The sequence below is a fragment of the Callionymus lyra genome, chromosome 16 (assembly GCF_982586985.1).
Source record: "Callionymus lyra chromosome 16, fCalLyr1.hap1.1, whole genome shotgun sequence".
In the NCBI taxonomy this organism is placed as follows: domain Eukaryota; kingdom Metazoa; phylum Chordata; class Actinopteri; order Syngnathiformes; family Callionymidae; genus Callionymus; species Callionymus lyra.
In genome coordinates this window covers 7,011,115-7,032,323 of record NC_141833.1, presented here as the reverse complement: position 1 = coordinate 7,032,323, position 21,209 = coordinate 7,011,115, and the positions used below count along the sequence as shown (strand labels likewise).

Sequence of the window (21,209 nt, the reverse complement as noted above, 5' to 3'; positions counted from 1 at the left end):
GTTGTTTTTTTCTGATTGTCTCTTTCCATGACTCAAGTCGACGGCCCCCACCATCTCCCACAAGACAAGTCCCACCTTAACTATGTAAAAAACGGGGTTTGTTGTGCCCTCCTCTTCATCTTTATCTACCCCTTCCTCTTCCTCCCCCCTTCTCTCTCTGCCATGGCTCTGCTGTCCTGCTCTCCCCCACCGTGCAGACGCTGAAGCCCCCCCTTCACTTACCAGTTTCCTGCCAGGTGACGGTGTCCATATATCTGTGTACAGTATGGTACTTGTCTTGTGGTGTGTGTATACGTGCGCTTGTTGCTCGCCTGTGTTTCCAGGTTTGCTTAGCAGATTCACCCCTCCCCCCACCCCCCGACCCCCCGGGTAACCTTTGACCCCCACACACAGACACACCTCGTCACCTCCACTCGCTGCTTCCACATGAAAAATACAAAGTCTCTTCATTCCAAAAAACGCAGCATGGCACATTCGCTGCTTTTATTGCATGGGGTGTGTATGTAGAGTGTGTGGTTTTGTGTGTGTGTGTGTGTGTGTGTGTATATGGGGGAGGGAGCAATTTGCCTATATGTAGGCTGAGTCTGATTTAGTATTGTATTAATTTAAGGATAAATAAATATATATATAGACATATAAGGTCCCCCCATAAGTGTTAATTATCTGCTCAATGTTCTCATAGGAACACAAGTCGTATCTTCAGTGTGTGTGTGTGTGAGGAAAATACGTGTGCATGTGTGACGTCCGTCTGCACGTTGTTTCACGCCGTGGAAGATGAATCAAAAGATGAAAAAAAACAACGAACATTGTGGGTAAAAAAAATGTGACTTCAAGTGTTCCTGTGTTGTAGTAGCAGCCATACACACCTAGCAGGGCTGAGGAGCACCTCCAGCATCTCTAAATGGACTCAATAAAAACATTCGTCATAGGTGTCCACCTGTGCTGTAACTCTTGGTCAAGTCGTGACCCCCCAACACCCCCCCACAACCACCCACTCACCTCCAGTCTTAAGCTCTAACCCAGACGCCGACCCCTCCAGCCAGGCGGCCCCCGGAAAAAAAACTTGCCACTGGACCCAAAAAGAAAAAAAAAAAAAAAGTTTAGAAAATGTTCTTTAAGTCAAACGTTCCATCTTCTCATTTAGCCTTTTTCTCAGGTTTCAACTCGCAAATAGATGCACATGACGAGGAGATGCGTCCTCTTCTTTCCTCCATGAGTCACACAGGGGGGGGGGGGGGGGGGGGGTCTGCGTCTGTGTTGGACCCTCAGGCTGGTTTTTTTTGTCAAGTGCTTCTCTGTCGGTTTGTTATCGTGTTTATGGGCCTAAACTGTGTTCTGATGTATATAAGTACTGATTACAAGAAGTTTAATGTACCTGTGGATTAGAGCGCTCATGAATCCTAAACGTCTGTGTTCACTCTGATTTTAGACTGCCTTATTGGCTCGAATCTCAATCCTGTTTTGCCAAAGTTAAAGATAGGAAGAGATGTGTGACGTTTGGAGAACAAACAAAAAAGAATTCCAGTGACATTGACATGACACGTACAGCAGGGGGCGTGGTGTTGAACTGGGGAATTGCATCAGTTGTTATTTTCTGTGTCTCTGTATTGCTCCTCAATAAAATTCTTCCTCATAACACCTTTTCTCGTGATCATTCTGTCGTGGGCTACTCCGTGTACTCCGTCATTGGCTCTGTAGATCTATTTCCGAGATATCTGTAATTAAACAACGCTCTTTCTTCGCTAAAATCCTGTTTAATAATGTCGACTTCGCAACAACTTTTTCATTAAAAATAATTATTAAAATACAGCAAATATTATATATATAAAACAAAATGATGTAAGAAAGGATAGGAATATTGGGCCTGTACACAAAATGAGACGTGCACTCACACCAGATCCAACAAAGGATCACATGATGAAAGATAATAACCTTAAATAACAATAATAGTAATACAAGACGAGTTTAAATGCACACACGAAAATTATTGTGCAACAAAAACACGAATCAAAACAGAGATTACAAGTTCCTTTACAATTACCTGAGATCTAATTAAACAATTTTATTATTTCAACATCTTTTTAGATCTGCAAATATATCTTTTTTTTTTTATTATTTTGGGTTTTGTGGGAATTTTGAATTTTGATATTTGCTGAGGATGATGGACAGATTTATAAGATATATATTTTATATTTTTTCAATGTTAAGGTAAGGTAAAACTTTATTGATCCCTCAGGAGGTCTCCTTCGGGAAATTGTTTAAATTTAAATTGTTGGTCTTGACAATACAACAAAACGCCTTTGAATTTGAAATTAGAAGTAACATTAATTTTCATTCAATATCTTCGTGTTCAGTTTGACAGAATTTACTTATTGGATAATTTCAATTAATCAAGATAACTATTTTTGGTTTTATAATCTTTTTTTTTTTTAAACACGGCCGGCTTTTCTTTCTTGAGAAAATGGCGTACCCTAGTGGCCAAATGTATTAACTACGCCAACTTGCAAGCTGGCGACAAATTTTTCAATAGAAAATATAAGAAATTAAGACACGAGTTAAAGATAAACGGACTCGGACAGTTTTTTTTAAATATATATAACTGTTTTAAACCTAAATAGTGTAATTATCGTTCTTATTGTTCGTCTTACAATTAATTATTTATCAATTTTCTGGATTTATTTTAAACGCCTAATGTTTAATTGGATTTAAGTCCGAGCTACACCGATAAATCTACATTTGTATTACGAGTTTTTGGCAAAATAGAAAAACATTTTTTATGAAATATTTCGTTAAAATTTAGCCAAGCGTATCCCCGCCCCGTCGGGGAGAGGTGGTAGCAGAAACAAGCGCATTGCCCATGTAACGCCGCACAGAAGCTGCTGCAGACACACGAACCAAAACAACGAGCTCGGACTACACACACACACACACACGTTCTTTTAAAAACACTGGCAAAAATGTTAAAACGCTTTTAAAATACTATGTCGAGAATGTCTGTTCCAGCGGGAAAAGGATGAAGATGACAACACTGTTATGGCGAGTTGTGTCAGTGTCGCTATGCTTCTCTTTAGCCCTTTGGTAAGTTCATTTTAAAGCCATTTTACAGCAGCGCTATACACGGGAGTTTACTGGAAGATTTTAAGTGAAACAAGTGGTTTATTGTTGTATGTTTAATAGTGAAACAGTTCTGTTCATCTGATGTATCTAGTCGTGATGTGGCACCTGGCTGACTTCTGACCAGATGACATGTTAGCGTTAGCTGCTAAATCAAAACATAAACATTGAATTTATTATGGTATAAAAGTGGTTAAATAAACATTATCATCATGTGCGACTTACTTACCTTATAAATAGCATACTTCTATGGCAACACGTTAACCTTACACGTTGACCTAATAAAGATTTAGGCAGTACTGTATTATGCTAACTGTAAGAATGCTAACGAGGTCAAAGTTCAAAATTATATGTCGTGAATCTGCGTTTTCTTTGGAGAATTTGACCACAAGGATGACATCGAATCGATTTAAACCCTTGAGCTCTGTGCAGGATTACAGGGAGGCTCACCAAGTATCTCAGTCAGAGTTGTCACTTAATCTGAACAATTTAAACCAGAGATTAACAGGTTTCTAGTCAGTGATGTACTATCATAGTCGTGTAACTACAGCAGAACACACTCGAAGGTAATATGGATATATGTCGTTGGTGAATTCGTTTCTGAAGGATATGACCTACATTTAAAATCTCTCCTTAGGACTCGAGCCATCTTCATACTGTCCTCATCTTTCGTTACGGTTCATCTTTAAAAAGTAGTGTTTATTTCTCATCTGATTCTACCAAAGAATTCAATATAGTAGGATATTTAGTTTCTTATTTCACCAGATCCTCAAGCCTGTAACTAGTTAATAATTGAAGCCTGAACTCCACCTTTCTCCCTCAGGAGTTCTTGTCTTTCAATTAGAACAACAAGTGCTTTGTGGTTTGAGTTTGGTCAGTACAGAAGCCATAGTATCTGATGTCAAGAAAGAGCTTCCTTTTTTTCCCTTATAACTTTTAATGACACTGCAAGATTTGCACAACCTGCCTTCATCCTCTCTTGTCTGTCATAACCTTTTCTTATTTTATACTTTTTATAAGTGGTTCTTAAAAGAAGGATAAGTAAATCTGTATTCCATGACTTATCAATGCTTTTTGTGCTTTAGATTTTTCACTATTTCCTGCAAAAGTTGTTGTATTATTTGCCATAAAAGCTGTTAAAACTGGTACAGCATTTTCATATTGACAACATGGACTTTTCTTGAGATTATTTCAAATCAAATACTCTCGTGGGATGAGGTAAACGTTTGTCTTCTAGTGGTGGTACTTGGCTGAGAATCAGATAAAATGGTTCAGGTTGTACCTGTGAAGACTTGCAGCTGTGGTTTTGTTAATCTTAGTCTGGTCATCAAGTTCAAGTTCAAGTTCTTTTATTTGTCAAATATACATGTTTGCAAGACATACAGCATAGATTACCTTTTAGTTATCTCAGACCCACGATGAAAAACATGAAGTAGACAATGAAAGGACATTAAAAATAAATAAATAATAAAATCAGTAGCGGTTGTTATCATTTATATTTTCTGCTTTGGATGTTTGTAAACATTTTGGTCACAATTTCAGCATTAAATGCTCTGTATGTCACATTTAATGTGACATTATTTTGAAAGGATTTTGAAAAAATAAAACATAAGAATGTTAGAATGAACTCTAGTTGACATGATTCATTATTTAAAATAAAAAAAATACTGAAGGAATGATTTCTTTTGTGTGTTTTTTATATCTGTTCTAGTGACCAATCAATTTATTCTTTATTTGCTCAGCTACCACATCCTCTAAAAACAATTTATTAAGAATTATTTTTTTTATATATTTGAAGAAAATAAATATTTACTACTAGCTGGATTAAAAATGAATGTATTTTCTTATTATCATGTAACCAGTTATACTGTATTAATGCTGAGAAAAACAATATCTGCAATTCTATTTTCCCTGGAAAAGCTCCAAGACTCTAACTGGTTAATAATTCAAAAGGAGCATCCAGCTTTAACACCATGTTTAACTCCTCTGGGAATTAGCTTTCAATTGGAAAACAATCACTCTGTTGTTCCCTGGTCTGTCCGGCTGTTGAAGTCGGGTCAGCTTTGCTGCAGCACCAGACAGTCAAGCAAATGGTAGTCTACCTGGAATTGTAAATATTTTAAAAGATTAGACTTGTATTCTGGTTATTTGCAAGTCATACCGTTGTGAGGAGCTTACATTATGTTTATGTATTACAATTTTTTTTAACTGAATCTTTTTTTAAAAGGTTTGCATGAAATCCTAGTTATTAAAGTTAAATAAATGTCTATTTATCTTTTCATAAAAGGGTTGTTTTACTTTTCTGGTCCATCTTCTATTCCTCCAGCTCCTATGTAAATCAATTTACAATTTTCTGATATTAATTTAGAGAATTTAAATTCAACAATTTACAAGTTTTTTTAAATGCTTTTTGCGTTTGGCGAGCAAGAGAACGACCTACAGTCATGCTTGCTAGATAACAAAGGTCTGCGGTTATATATAAACTTATTTTCAGCCCAGGCATGTCGCAATGACCTTGACTGTACACCACCTTCCAGGACACACTGTTATTTTTGAAAAGCCTTTACACACCACGAATATCTAGAGATGATATTCACCTTCCTGTTGCTGTTACTGCCTTTGATGCTATGAGATTAATAAGCAAAGCTATGGATAAACATTTGTTTTAGCTGATTTAAATGTTACTTCTGATGTAAGATTATGCAATTTTTGTAACGTGGCAGTTTACTAGTAGCAAAGATAAGATCCACCTGGACGACTGACGTTTTTATGCTTCTGAGTCACAGAAGAAAACGATAAGTTAAGAACTATCTTGTGACCTAGATTTACACCGAATGTTTAACCTCTGTCTCAAAGGTACCCTAGTTGCTATGTGGGCTGCACAGAGGAGGCCCAGGAGTCTTCACAGGACGTGGTTTTGGTGGAAGAGACAAAAGATTTTTATCAACCTGAGGTAAGATCAGTCATAAAACACGCTATGAATGCACATTTCTAAAGAGTTCAACTGTAATTAAAGCAGTGTGTTTTTATTGAAGTTTTATTTTGTGTTGATTTAATATTCTTTGTCGTCTTATTAAAATAGGTCATAATAACACCTTCGATTCCCAACATGTCTGACGCCGACTTTATCGTCTCCCTGTGTCTGTGTTGCAGGTTGAAGAAAGCTTCACTCCAACCACTCAATTAGCGTCTGAGAGCGAGCACTCACTTGAAACCACTTATCAGAATGAGGGCAAGGCAACCCAGGAGGAAGAGAAACCAGACCAATACTTGGAGGTAATGCGCTGCTTCATCATTCCAAGGGTTGTTCACACTTACTAAATTAAATAGTAAATCAGGGGTCCCCCACCTCTTTATTCTCTCACCCCAGGAACGATATAATATCCATGGACTGACCTTCAGATAAAAACAGGAAAAATAAATCATATAGTTTCACTCCTTTTCACTAGTTTACAGGTTTATTTTTTGAGTAAACTTGACTAAAATAAGTGTCTTGACAAGTGTCGTATGCTTAGGTAAGTTTAGATGAAATACTACATTTGAAAAAACAAAATAACTTTCAATGCTGGTCCCTGGACTGAGGATTGGGGGACTACTGTTTATTGGAACTGTGGGTTCATGAAATCCTTATAATTTAATTATTTACCCAGAAATTATGTATTAAAGTGTCCAATATACACTTTAATAATTGCTTTATTATATTTATGATAAATGTGTGTTTGTTATACAGTATTTGAAGCTGAGTGCTTATCAGATCTTGACTTCAAACTAGCCAGGTTTGCTGTCTAGTTTGCAGGTTCATTAAGCGAGTGTTATCTCATTTTATTCTTTTATTCTGTTCTGCAACCACAAAAAAAATCTATGTTTTGTTTCAAACTCTTGCAATACAAGATTCTGATTCAGAATAATCTCAAGTTGTGAGAAGGTTATGATGCTGCTTATCTAAAAGGCAATCACCAGGACAATATCTGTACAGTGAATAAACAAAGAAAGCGGAATTAACTGGTACTTTTTTTCTCACACACACAAACACCAAGGATTTTAAGACTTCGGATCTGCGTATGTTTTAACCGAGTGGCCCCAAAGCCCCTGGTACTGGGACCGGTACTGGTCAATAAGGCATTTATTACTGAACTGAAAAAAAGAAAATTATATTGTATCTTTTCTTATGTATTGATTATTGTCTGTTTTTTTGTTTTTAAATAAAAAAAGGCCAATGTTAAACTGGTTTGCGTTGCACAAAATATTGGGGATCCCTGATTTAATCTACTGTAACACTTTTACAAACGCTAAGGCTAAACAATTATTATTTGTGGCTCAAAACGAGAAACTAATTTACAAAAAATGTACTTTCACCACTGTTCATTATTTCCAGATGAATTGTTGACAGTCATGTTAAAACTCAACTGAGTGATGTGTGAAGGGTCTTTGATTTTTACATTTTGTATATTTGTATGTGGATTTACTTACCATTTGGGAAATTTTGGTCTAACTTTATTGGGTTTCTCTTAGAAATCTGTTCCATTGTAACTATATAATCAAAGATAACATTTGATGTGTTGTTTTTTATTGCTTCAGTATCTGACATTGGAGAAAGATCTTTATTGATGTCAGATATGCTGCTAATGGTTTCCTTCATCCTTTTAAAAGCTGCGATGCCTGTAAAGTAGTGGAACAATTTCCAGATAAAGGCTGATGTGTTTTCGCCATCCAACACCTTTTATCGATTTATTCCTGAAACACTCCGAGCTTTAAATGTTCCACATTGTCGATGTTGGCTAAAAGGTTGATGCCCGGTTCTTCATCTTTTTTCTTTTTATTTTCCATCAGCTCCTCGAGGTGGACGAGCGGGCTGAAGATGTCGACTCGGACGAGGCGAGTTCACAACATTTGCCGGAACCTGAGCCCACTTCTCAGTTAAGTAACGCAGACGAGCCTCAAGATGTAGAATCGTTGACTGAAGCGCCTGAAGCTGCCTTAAGTTTTGATGCCGAGGTCAAAGAACCGGTCGCCCACTTTCAAGATGGAAACCCAGAAAGGCAAGAATTTGTTTCCTCTATCTACTTATATTTCAGCCTCACTCCAAAATTAATATTAAAATAAAATAAAATATATTTTTGTGTCTTCAGCATTTCACATGATTCGTCAGAGTCCATTCCTATGGAGGGAGATGAGTCAGTGCTGCCCCCTGCTGACTGTGAGGAGGAAGAAGAGGTCAACCCATTTGATGGGGAAAGGTAAAAGTGTTGACTACATTTGGATCTTAATTTTTGTATTAAGTAAAAAATAATGGGTTTATATGTTTCATCAGCAGTCCTCCTGTGCTTCTGGAGAACACTTCTAATGCTCACACAACTGGAACTATAACCCACAGTGACCCTTCCCTGAGTCCCGCTCAGCATCTTGAGCCAAACACCTTCCACTCCTCAAAGGAGCTGGTAGAGAAAAACACACAAATATTTGTGGAGCCTAGTCATGCTTTAATGTTCCTTCTCCGACTGCCACAGGACCAGAGCTTATCCCCGCCCACAGATGGAGATCCCAGCGGCAAAGATCCCGAGGATATCCCCACTTTTGACGAGTGGAAGCGTAAAATGATGGAGGTTGAGCAAGAGAAAAGTACGCCCACGAACCTTTGATCTCGTATTGTCCCATTTAGTAATTCTGCTATAGTATTTAAAAAACAGTTTGATTATAAAACAAAACAATACTGCTATAAATATAATCTATCGAGGTACAGTTATACTCTTAAAACGGATGGTTAGTTTGAACACTAGATAAACTTCAACACAACCAATTACAACATCCACCTTACTTATGCTGCCAACAAAACAGTGAATTCCCATGATGCCTTTCCACACACTTCTCCAGTAGTGACGGCTCATTTTGTTCCCCATACTGTATTCAAGTGCTTTGTTTATGTTGCGATGTCAAAAGTGATCACCATCAATGAATGGTTGGCTGGGCGGCAAAGCATTACGAGATCTGTTCAGGTCCCTGTTACTGACAGAGATGTTGAGAGGGATGGCATTGCATATGCAAGTTTCAGTTTATTAGTTTTTATTATTGTTGTTATTGAATCAAGTGGACAGTTAAAGTTTTCTGACTACATTTAATGCAGAGGGTGTTCAAAATATAACCCCCCGCCCCCTGACACTTTAAGTGATTCAGTCGACTCTTTCTTGTCACCAGCTCAGACGACTCATACCTCCAACAATGGAGGCACCACCACGGTGAAGAAGGTGCAGAAGAACTTTAACAACTATGCGTCAGTGGAGTGTGGAGCCAAGATACTCGGTTCTAACCCAGAAGCCAAGGTGACCCACATAACAACCCTCCCTGATCTAGTTCTGGAGAAATTCAATAAACTAACTTTGGGGTCTGTTATCCACTCAGAGCACTTCAGCCATATTGAGGGAGAACATGGACTTGTACATGTTGAACCCATGCAGCAACAAAATTTGGTGAGGAAGAGTTGAATAGTTTTTTTGTGTAGATGAAAACGAACTAAGATAGTTTCTTGTCCTCGACTCAGGTTCATCATTGAGCTCTGTGAGCCCATCCAGCTGAAACAGCTGGACATCGCCAACTTCGAGCTCTTCTCCTCCACACCCAAAGACTTCCTCGTCTCCATCAGCGACAGGTATGCAACGACCTTGTGAATGACCCCATTTTCATTAAAGCTTCTTCCCATGAAACATTATTTTAAACATCTATTCCCTCCAAGGTATCCGACCAACAAGTGGGTAAAGCTGGGAACCTTCCACGCCCGCGATGAACGCACGGTCCAGACCTTCCCACTGGACGAACATCTTTACGCCAAATATGTGAAAGTACGTCGAGTTAATAGCAAGAACTGGAGTCCAGAATAATTTTAAAAATGCCACAAGCTATGATTAATTTTCCAACATGGTCAACGACATAGATGGCTGTAAGATAGGCAGATGTAATCAGCTGCTTTTATAATGTTAGCTTGTGTAGCATCTCGCTTGTTATATTGTAAACTATTCAGTCAAATGATGTGTTTGGTTTCTATGGATGTATATCATTGCCATCAGATTATTGTATGGTTTCAATTAACATGTAAAATGTTGAAATGTTTAATTTTTTTAAATAGTTTTTAAGCATTTAAAAAAACATTTATACAATTGAATTAAATAACTTATTTATTGAAAGGTTGAATTTTGTTTCATAATTATTCTTTCCTTCATTTTTTTCTCAATAATTGAATTGAAAAAATGTGACTTCTTTTTTCAAAATGAAGGTTTTATTGTACACTTATGGTTTCATATTCTTATTCCAATAATTAAACAAATCTTTTCTCTAAATGCAATATTTTTTAATGTATATCCTTTCAAATTCAGTAAAGAAAATGTATTTAGTACAGAAGTGCCGGCAGACAATGGCAAAAGAGTACTAAGCTTAATAAAACGCATTAATATATATATATATTTTTTCCATTCAATAAAAAAATATAATAACAAATTCAACCTTTCAATCTGTAAATGATTGAATTCAATAATTAAAAAATTGAGGTTTTTACATTTGAAATGTAAAGTTAAACAATTCAATATTCTGCTGGCACTGATGTACTTCCATAGGATAATACTTTCCAATTTTCTGCGTATCTAGAAAACAAATACACAAACATTGGTCGAATGCATGTATCTCTTTAATTTGTATCTCTTCTTTTTCTCTTTCCTCTGCTTCAGATGTTCACCAAGTACATAAAGGTTGGCCTGCTTTTGAAGAGAATGTTTGAATCAGTTGTTCTGTGAACTAAACTCCTTTTTGAAGTGAAATAACCACTAAATAATGACACAATCATGTGAAGAAAACTGTTTAACATGACAAACAATGATTCATTTTCATTCAAAGACGAATCAGTCTTTTATTAACACTATGAGGGGGGATGTTCTGGTTGTTGATTTTAAGTGTCATTTGAATTATTTGACAGAATGAGACGTTTGTTTTTCAGGTAGAGCTGGTCTCTCACTTCGGTTCTGAACATTTCTGCCCGCTCAGCCTCATACGGTATGAAGCGATGAAGGTTCAAACTTCTCTAAGATGCTCTTACTGATGATTTAATCACATTTCTGTTCTACTTTTTGCATATTTATTTATGTTTCAGGGTGTTTGGCACCAGCATGGTGGAGGAGTACGATGAAAACGCGGATCCCTCCGAACGACCAGACGATCAGGACGATGAACTCGGTGAGGATTTTTGATTCACGTGTATGTTTCTGTGTTTTTTTAATCCTTTCATGGTGTTGTGTTGACAGATTATCCACCTGGACACACAGCTGGAGAGGTCAAGTGCTCCAATAATCTGATTGGATCTGCCAAAGGTCAGACGACCTAACGGGCGACAATCCTGCTTTAAGACAATGTTGTTTTTAAGCCAGTTCTGATGTTTTCCACAGACGTCATTCTGAACATGGTCAACAATATCGCTGTCAACGTGCTCGGCGGGGGTCAAGGTATGTCCAATAGAACGTCTCCCCGAGTGGATTTCAGTTCGTAATTTGTCTCTCCGGGATTTCAAGGTAACATGTCGACATCAGAGGGAATGAATTTCACCGAACCGATGCTGCCAGTACAAAATGAAACGGAGACCGGTGACCTCGACTCAGTGTGAGTTTCATGTAAACGTTGAATAAGTACTACTTGGTTTCTGTGTAGTTTAATGAATGATTTCCTTCTCTTTCGGGAATTTAACTATTATCATGACAAAGCAATTATATTTATTCTTTAACAATTTTGCCTCTTAAAAAACATATTTCATTGATGATTTAAAAGTTCCTTTTTCAGAAAATAGTTTTGTTTATGCAATCTTAAAAAAACTGTCAATAGTAAGTGAGCGATTATCCTTAATAAAACTATAGTTTGAGCGCTTGTTATCAAAAAGCACGACCTTAAACAGGAATGTCAAACTCGAACACACAAGGGGGCAAAGTCTCAACAATTTGAGTCACGGAACGAAACATTTGTTTATTTACGGAACCGTCAGTGACAAAAAGTCATCGTGACAATGTCTTGATATCTTAAAAATCGTTTTTACAGTTGTTGGAAGTCTCTGTACAATTATTGACAATATGTATCTCTTATCTATATTTACAGGTCAGTTTATCAGATCGATCAGATTTGGCCCCTGAGCCTTGAGTTTGAAACATGTCAAATAAAATAAGATGTAATAAGTCTTTAAAAATATATATAATTAATATTTGTCATTTTAATGTCAAATAAGAGTTTTATTTGTTATTTATTTTAAAACTTTTTATTTTCTTTATCGTAAAATGACTGGGTTAGTTTTTTATATTATTTAAATTCCAATCTTCAAATATAAGTAGATTTCACCTCACGACGACAACAGCTAGCATTTTTATTGACAAGCTATGCTAGCTTGTATAGCATTCAGTTCAAATTGTCCTTCTTGCTTTTTTGATCAGCAAAAGTATTTTGCCCTGTTTAGATTACCTCGCTTAATGTAAACTTAAACTGCAAGACCGTCAACCGTCACAACTTTACAGTCTTAAAAGAAATGTTGCGTAACCACTAATTATGTCAGTCATATTTAAATTTATATTTACTTTTATTTCACAAAAAATGATGGAATAATTAAAGTTTTCTTTTTTTTTCAGTCCCGATAAAGAGGAAGTGGAGATTCAACCGGAGACCAACGAGGAAGAGCTTCAAGAACCTCCTGCCACGGACTCTAGTCAACAAGAGGATCTGCCCGAGAGAGAAATCATTGTCATTCCTCTGGAAAAGGAGGAGGAAGAACACATCAGCTCTACAATAACTCTGCTGGATAAAGATGAGGACGAGGAGAAGAGCGACGCCGATCAAGATAAACAACGACGTGGCGACTACTGCGCACTCCTTCCCGCCATTTTCTCCTCTCACTCCCTCCAGGAGTACCTCCTGCAGCGCTGCTCGGCCTGGCTCTGCAAACAACGGAAGCTTCAAATAATGGGGAAAAGGAAAACCATTCCCCTCGTTTCGACTTCAACTTGGCCTCCTCCTGTGTCGCCCTCCGCCTGTCCTGCACCGACGCCCGCCGAGGAGCCTCAGAAGCAAGAAGAAGAAGAAGAAGAGAAGAAGGAGTCAGTGACTGGAGAATCAACCACTGAACCTCAGACGCTGGAGCCGAGTCAAAGCTCCACTTTGACTCCACCTGCTACTGCTGGTTCTTCTCCCGCCAACATCACTGTGGAGACCCCCGAGCTCTCCAGTGAGCTTCTCCCCACAGAGAAGAGTCCAGATGAGCCAACAGCAGTGAAGAACACGGATGCTTTATTAACCTCCAGCAGCTCCGTCTCCATCCAGCCGAGCGTCACTGATTCCACTGAGGCTCCAGCAGAAGAAGAGACAAGAGCCAACGTGACTCATTCGGGGAACGACACCTTCATTTCAACCCCAGTGACGACAGACGACACAACAACGCACCAGCAAGAAGGCCACGCTTCTGCTGACGCAACCCTCGACTCCTCCTCCACGGAGGTGGAGCCCTCTACAGGCCACGCCGATATCACACAGAACAAACTGGAGGATCTGCTCACGGAGGACATCCTCGCGCCGTCAGGCACCAGCGGTCAGATGGTGAGCTCCTCCTCCTCCATCCTCACCGACATCTACGCAGAGACCCTCAACGGTTCAGAACCGATCGGTAACCAGGTTCACAGCTCCGGCCAGAAGGAGTCCGTGTTCATGAGACTGAACAATCGGATCAAGGCCCTGGAGATGAACATGTCGCTGAGCGGACGCTACCTGGAGCAGCTTAGTCAGAGGTGAGCAGCCACACATGCAATGTTTTTTTTTTGTTTTTTCTTAACTATTTTAATTAAATTATCTGTATTTTCAAAAGCTTAATTTGCTTTTCTTTATAAACAATTAAATTAAAATATATATATATATTTTTTTTATAAATGAACCTTTTATCTTGTTTCTATGTCATCATGTGATCATCTCCCGTCGCTTGATTGGCTGAAAGTTGGATCTTGTTTATATATTAAATTTTAAAGGCTACAAATTTAAATAATTATTGTAATTACAGTATCAAACTCTGTGTTCACTTATAAAAAATATATTTAAAAATTAAAAAATAAATAAAAAGTAAGATTTATTTGGTTATGATTGGATTCAATTATTCAATAAAGACAAATTAAAACTTTCAATATACAAATTATTTAATTCAATTAATTAAAAAATAATATAATGAAATGGTAAAAAAAACTAACATACATTTTATTGAAAAATTTTGCATTTCTTTTCAACATTTGAAATGTTTCATTAAAACCATTTAATATTCTGATGTCACTGATCTACTTCCATAGAAGATTTGCTAAAAGTATTTTGTTTGATTTGTTATCGTCTTGTACTTGGGAAGGTATCGCAGACAGATGGAAGAGATGCAGAAGGCGTTCAACAAAACCATCATTAAACTGCAGAACACCTCCAGGATTGCAGAAGAACAGGTAAAATAAACATTATGTTGTTTTTCCCCCTGACATCTAATTCAACTTTTTATTTTCGTTTTAAAGGATCAGCGTCAGACTGAGTCCATCCAGCTCCTGCAGGGTCAGCTGGAGAACGTGACCTTGTTGGTCCTTAATTTGTCAATTCGGGTCAGCGAGCTGCAGATCGAGGTAAAAATTTAACAAAGAAATTTCCATTATGTAAAAACATTACCAGTGAGGAACTCATGAGTCCACTATGGAAGTATGTCAATGGCGTTAGAATATTAAATGATTGAATTTACATTTCAAATTTTTAAATTGAAACGTTTTCTTAAGCATTATAACATGTTATTGACAAATACAATTGAACAATTTCCATATTAAAAAGGTTGAATTATTTTTTAATAGAATAATTGATATATAAAATATATATATAATAAATAAAAGATATTTTCAGATTTTTTCCAAATAATTAAAAAATAAATCTTTTAAATTCAGTATAAATGAATGCTTACATTTAACATAATATAGAATAAGAATATCTCTGTGTGTAAAAAAAAAAAACCCCAACATGATTTCAATTAAAAAATGTATGATTTCATTAATTCACTAAAATAAAAACTAAATTCGACCTTTCAAAATACAACTTATTAAATTCAATTATTCAATAAAAACCAAGTCAAACCTTAGAATTCAAAGTTTCAACATCCTAAATGTAAAGTTTATTTAATAGTACATAGCTACTTAATAAACTTTCATTAAAAAAAAACCCAACATTTTTTAATTAGTAAAAGGTTGATTTATTAACTGAAACAAGCATCTTGAAGCGTCAAGAATCACAAGCTAATGTTACTTTGTGTAAATCTGGTCTTTTTCCAAAACAAAAAATACCTTTGAGACAGACATAATCAATAGAGCATAATATTTAAAAATAATCTTTCTGCGTGGCCTCGTAACAAACTCAAATAGGTCCAGAGGGTTCGGGGAACATTAACCTAATGATTGCTCAGACCTGTTTTTGGCGCCCCCAGGTGTCCGACAGGGAGAACTACCTGCTGCTCTCTCTGCTGCTGTGCCTGTGTGTGGGTCTGGTGCTGCTCATCAACCGCTCCCGCTCCTCGGTTCAGACGCCAGAACTAGTCACGCCCAGCACCTACAACCTGTGCCCGCCTGAGAGGTAAATCATCACCTGCGCTCGTGATGCCTTGAGTATAAAAGAGCGAACATGAAATATGGAGTGTCGCACAAATTGGCCCTTAAAGCTAATGAGAAGCGGCGCCGGTGTCATGAATGGCTTCTTCTCATTAGGCCGTTTTTTATTGACACGATTATTCATCGCAGCTGGAATCTGAAGTGAGCTCATGTTTTAATAAAAAGTCTTCCTGGACGCAGATCCTGCGACGACGGAGGCCTGAAGAGAAGCGCATCGTATCCTCTCATACACTCGGAGGAGCTGCAGCTGGACGACAGCCGAGGTTCGTCATCAGAACATGTTTTACCTGAAGTTTTATTGAATTCAATTATTTCTATTAAAAAAATATATATATATATATTTTTTATAATAAATACAAAAACTTTTTTTTTTATACAATTTACATATTTATTTACAAACTATATTTTAGATTAAATTAAAAAGGCATAACTTGATTTTTTTAAATATATATAATTATTGGAATTATAATATCAAACTATATATGTAAAGAAATAAGGAATTAATTTAAAAAATATTCCAAATGTATAATTCAGTGATAATAATAACTAAATCAACCTTTTAATATACAAATCATTGAATTCATTTATTACAAAAAAATAACAGATCCTAAATATATGCCTACATTAAAAAAAAGAGTTTATTTTTCAACATTTTAAATATTAAATTAAACCATTATTCTCAATATTCTTATGGCACTGATATTTATTCTTGACTCATTTTCTATTTAAAAAATCCACATCGAAATTTTAAGCAATCATGGCAGCACTATGAATATGTGACTGAATTTAAAAGACTACAAAATAAAAATATGTTGAATTTAGACAATTATTTTTTGAATTATTGTAATAAAAACATCTTACTCTATATGAAATTAATTCAGTTATTAAAATACATACAAATTCTAAACAAAAATTATATAAAATCACACAGTTTGTTCCACTTGAACTTTAATCAATATTTGCTTTGTATCTCTTTTTAAAATGTAATGTAAAAAAAACAGTTAAATGCTTAACAACAGCAACTTTTCAATACAAAAAGTTTATTTCAACTGTTGAATATTGTGATGCCAATGATCTAATATCATATATTTTTTAACTCTTTCCTCGCAGACGTCCTCCACGAGGAGACGACCAGTCTTTGTGCAGCCTTCAAGAAGGTTTGTGCAGTGTGTTGTGCAGTGTGTTGTGCAGTGTGTTGTGCAGTGTGTTGTGCAGTGTGTTGTGCAGTGTGTTGTGCAGGCGTGTCGTGGTTCTGACTCCTCTGTCCTGCTGCAGAAGAGGCGGCGGAGGATGAAACCTCTGGAGGAAGTGGAGACCCTCTCCTTCCACGCCGCTCCGGAACTGTGCAACGGCGCCCCCAAGTGTAACGGCGGGCCGGCGCTCGCCCGCCCCACGCTCGCCCAGAGGTTCCTCGCCCCCGCCTTCAGAGACTCGCCGTCGGAGCCCAGCTCCGAGACCTCCTCCCACTCGGACGACCCCTCGTTCTGCGGGCTGAGCACGGCGTGCTCGCGCATCTGCGACGGACTCCCGGCGCCCGTGACCCGGGCGGAGAGACGGGCGCCCAGACGCCGGCGTCACAAGCCCACGTGCGGCGTGGTGGAATACCACCAGGTCCCTCAGCGGGACAAGAGCCACCCCCTGCCCCACATGCAGGACGTCCTGGGCAGGAAGTCGGGGACGTTCGGTCTGGACTTCTCTGGTCCGGTCTAGAAAAGTTCTGCTCCAGACAATCCATCGTTTGTTTACCAGAGATTTATATTTGTTACGATCGACAATCGTCTTCCCAGCTTGCAATTAAAGTGCATCCTTATTTGGGTTAAAAAAAAAGAAAAATTCGATATTTAATATTTATTTTTCTAACGTCTATGCCGTCGACCCGCTTGCACCTGTCCAGTCGACCAACAGGGGGCAGTGTTGCTCCGCCTCCAAAGAGAAACCCCATCATTTCCTGTGATGAGTCATTACTTAAAGCTGGAATAAATGGCTTCAGGGATGCTTTCTGCTGCAGAGACGTCTTCATTCTCTCTGCTGCCGCATCCATCATCGCATGGAAGGAGGATGTCGAGCGACTGGCTGCATGTTTGCCAGTTCCAGCGTCTCATCGTCTCCCTGTGGTGAGAAACGAGGTTCAAACCTCTTCATTCATGTGACCCTGCTGGGCAGCACGACTCCTTCAGAGATGAGCGCCTGATGCTCCTTTTTTCCCCTCTTCATTTTGTTAACAGTATTCCTGCTCGTTCTGCCTCCGCCTGGAAGATTATCTGTAAATGCAGCTCTGAAATCCTCTTTTCACTCCTGGGTTTTTGTTCTGGACTCGCTGTCACTGTTCTCTCGTTATTTTAAATTACAGGTGTCTGTTGTGTTGAAGCTCCAGGATGTTGAAGAATCATTCTTTTACCTCCACGAACACATGATCAAAACACCAAAATCACATCTTGTATTTCAAAATATTTCCAATACTTTTATATTCATTATTTATAATTCAACTATTATTAATAATGAACAAAATGTTATTAATGAATTTCATTATTTGATTTCCTATCCATTCATTCTATCCACTCATTTATATTATTTAATTTTTTTTATTATATTATAAAATTTCTCCAATATTTTAAATGTTTTGTTTTTTACTTTTAGAGTCTCTTTTTAAGAATTCCTTTAATTAATTATCCGTGAGATTTATTTATAATTTTTTTATTCATTTTATTATAGTCAAATGTGTATTTTCCCATTCAAGTTAGAATGAAATTAATGATAAATAAATAAATAATAATAAAAGATACATATTTTTATATATATAGCTTTTTTTTATTTAGAGATTTTAGTTCAAATTATTAGTATTTATTTGCTATTTTCTTGTCTATTTTTTATGTTATAATTAGAAGAAGAGGTTCTTTGTTTAAATAAAAAAGCTAATAAATAATTTTATATAAAAAACAACATTTTTTTCAAGTCGGTGGCAAAAACAATCAATTTAAATTTTTCAATTAATTTAATTTATTATATTAATTACATTTTTTGCTCGCTTTTTCTTTCTAGATTTCATTTTTCGTTGCATTTATGTATTTATTTTAAAATCTCTTTCTGCTCGTCTTACAAACTGACTTGTCTTTTTTTTTTAACTTCTTTATTCTTTAGTCTCATCCTCTGTGTCACATGACCGCGAACGCATCGTCATTCGCTGTAGAAACATGTGCGAAGTAAATAGCCTCGTGTTTGTTCAGTTTGTTTTTTGCGAGACCGGTCCAGTCATGTGACTTCCTGTCGCATCTGTTGACATTCAGACGTCGGTCAGAAGAGCCGATTCATCTGGATGTCTTTGAACTTCTTGTGAAAGAGGAGTTTGATAAAAAAAAAAAGAAAAAGGGATTATCTGGAAATGTGACTCGCTCTCCGGGTCTGAGTCGTTTAAGAACAACAACAACATAAAATTAACCTTTTCGAGACAAACTCGTGTTGAAATGTCAGACGGTCGCGGGTCAGCGAGCACATGCTGCTGCTAAACGTCCTCTTTGAATGTCTTGTCGCGTCTTCTTCATCCTCTTCCTCGCACCTCCGTGTTCCACCGACTCCAGCTTTAATTATCCTCTCCTCTGATTGGCTCCTGCTGCTCTCCTCCATGGGGGGATAGAGGGGGTGCACGAGGAGAATAATCCTTTTGAGTTCTTTGCTTTCTTAGATTTCTGGGAGCGAGGGGAGAAGAGAGGGTCCTTTGATGTTCCGAGGATACCATTCGAGACCGAGGCATTAAATACGGATTTGCAATTTATGCGGCGGATTCTCCCGCATCCCTCTGTTCCCAGTGTTCATCAGCGCTCCATCTCCTTCCAGCTGTTCCTTCCTCCACAGCTGGTTCCTCTGATTTCAACATGATGTAAGTGAGGGACACGTCAGAGGTGAACACGGAGGGTTTTGATCCTGAACCGGTTCCTTCCTTCGAGCCTCGTAGTTCATAGATGAGTGACAGACGTGAGCGAACGAGTAGGAGGTTGTTGGATGTATTTCAGCAGAAGTGAATGAAGAATGAACGTATGTTTGAGGACGGTGAGGCGAAGAAGAGAGTGCGGATGGGATGGAACAGACACGTGTGATGCAGGGCCAAACATTAGCAATTAGAGTGAACGAAATGTAGAATTAGAAGCAGAAAAGATAAGATTCTCAATAGGAGTAGCTGGAAAGGAACACGCGTCCATCTTCTATCGCCTGCAAGAGTTTTTTTGTGAAAAGATACAATATATAGTGATACTGTAGTAACAAGGATATATTTGTTGTATTGTCCGAGTACTTGCGGGTGTTGCAGAATTTACAGACCACATGACTCTTGACGAAGTCGTAACTGCTTTGATTTGTTTAGAAACCAAAATATGTCCAAACATCAACTTTAAAAGCTGCTGGAGTCGACTGTATCCTCTCGTCCTCAGTCAGATCTTGTAGCTCCTTTAGCTGAGGAGGACGTAGTGACTGCTGCCATGTAGCGTCCTGAAGTTTTGCAACACAAAAGTGAACAAATGCACTGGATGTTTTCATTTTAATTCAAAACTCTGAATTCTACAATTATCAAATTATTAAATTTTTTGCACACTTTATTTAAATGATAAACAGGATAGAAAATAAAATATGATTTGAAAGCTATAAGAATTTATATGTATATATACATACAGTATACTAATCAATAGAGTGCTTCTGCATATTGATATGGTATCGTGAAAAAGACTATCGCGATTAATAAATGTATCGATATTTTCCCGCACCCCTTACAAGAACCGTTAAAATGAAACCGAGGGTTTGGGTCGACTGTATCCTCTCATCCTCAGTCATTGCCAGGATCTTGCTGGATTTCATTGTTCATTTGGCTGCAAAAGGGGAAATAACTGCTGCCATCTAGTGGTCCAGAAGTATAACTGCAACACAAAAATAAACAAACGCCGTTAATCTTTGCATGTTAATTTTAAATATTTTTTAAATGTAATTATTTTTATGAAAGTATTAACCACAAAATTACTGGAAAAAAGTAAAATCTGATTGGAAAAATTGATACAGTATCGTAGAATTTTTTTTAGCATTCAAAGCTAACTGAAAAAAAGGCAGCTGATAAATATCCCTAAAGAATCACAAAATAATCCGTGATCGAGGACGGATCTTGAGCTGCGTCCCGGCCTCGCCTGCTCACACCTCCGAGGTAAATCCCCACGATAGTCGCGCGACACAGACGGGGCTGACGCAGCCGTTTAGCCGCGTACTTAGCGAGATGTTGATAACGCGTCGACAGCCACTTGAAATCAATTCAGCTCAGTCTGGGCTCGACTCTCAGGACTGGAGTAGCCGCTCAAAAGCCGCTCAAAAGCCGCGGAAAGACGTGTCACATGAGATAAGCCTCGTCCACGAGACGTATGCATATGAATAACAATCTCCCCCGAGGAAGAA

At 37.7% G+C, this 21,209-nt stretch overlaps 2 protein-coding genes across 3 annotated transcripts in view; both read left to right on the top strand.

The window, feature by feature from the left end:
* dnm3b (dynamin 3b) overlaps positions 1–1,356 on the top strand; it is a 28,709-nt gene extending 27,353 nt beyond the window's left edge. Inside the window, exon 21 of one of the 2 annotated variants that reach the window (XM_087811779.1) lies at positions 198–1,356. In XM_087811779.1, coding sequence (XP_087667905.1) covers positions 198–204 — 7 coding nt within the window. In that variant the 3' untranslated portion in view covers positions 205–1,356. The other variant, XM_087811778.1, reaches the window with a different exon arrangement.
* Positions 1,357–2,873: 1,517 nt separating this feature from the next.
* LOC148063397 (SUN domain-containing ossification factor) lies at positions 2,874–18,156 on the top strand. The gene is made up of 23 exons (XM_087811040.1): positions 2,874–3,078; positions 5,971–6,067; positions 6,268–6,390; positions 7,945–8,153; positions 8,244–8,351; positions 8,426–8,552; positions 8,622–8,733; positions 9,307–9,431; positions 9,511–9,578; positions 9,650–9,757; positions 9,842–9,947; positions 11,093–11,148; positions 11,246–11,328; positions 11,397–11,462; positions 11,538–11,594; positions 11,661–11,748; positions 12,756–13,904; positions 14,504–14,591; positions 14,658–14,762; positions 15,605–15,750; positions 15,966–16,048; positions 16,896–16,942; positions 17,061–18,156. The coding sequence occupies exons 1-23, from the start codon at positions 3,014–3,016 to the stop codon at positions 17,493–17,495; spliced, it is 3,651 nt and encodes a 1,216-aa protein (XP_087667166.1). The 5' UTR covers positions 2,874–3,013; the 3' UTR covers positions 17,496–18,156.
* The last annotated feature ends 3,053 nt before the right edge of the window (positions 18,157–21,209 follow it).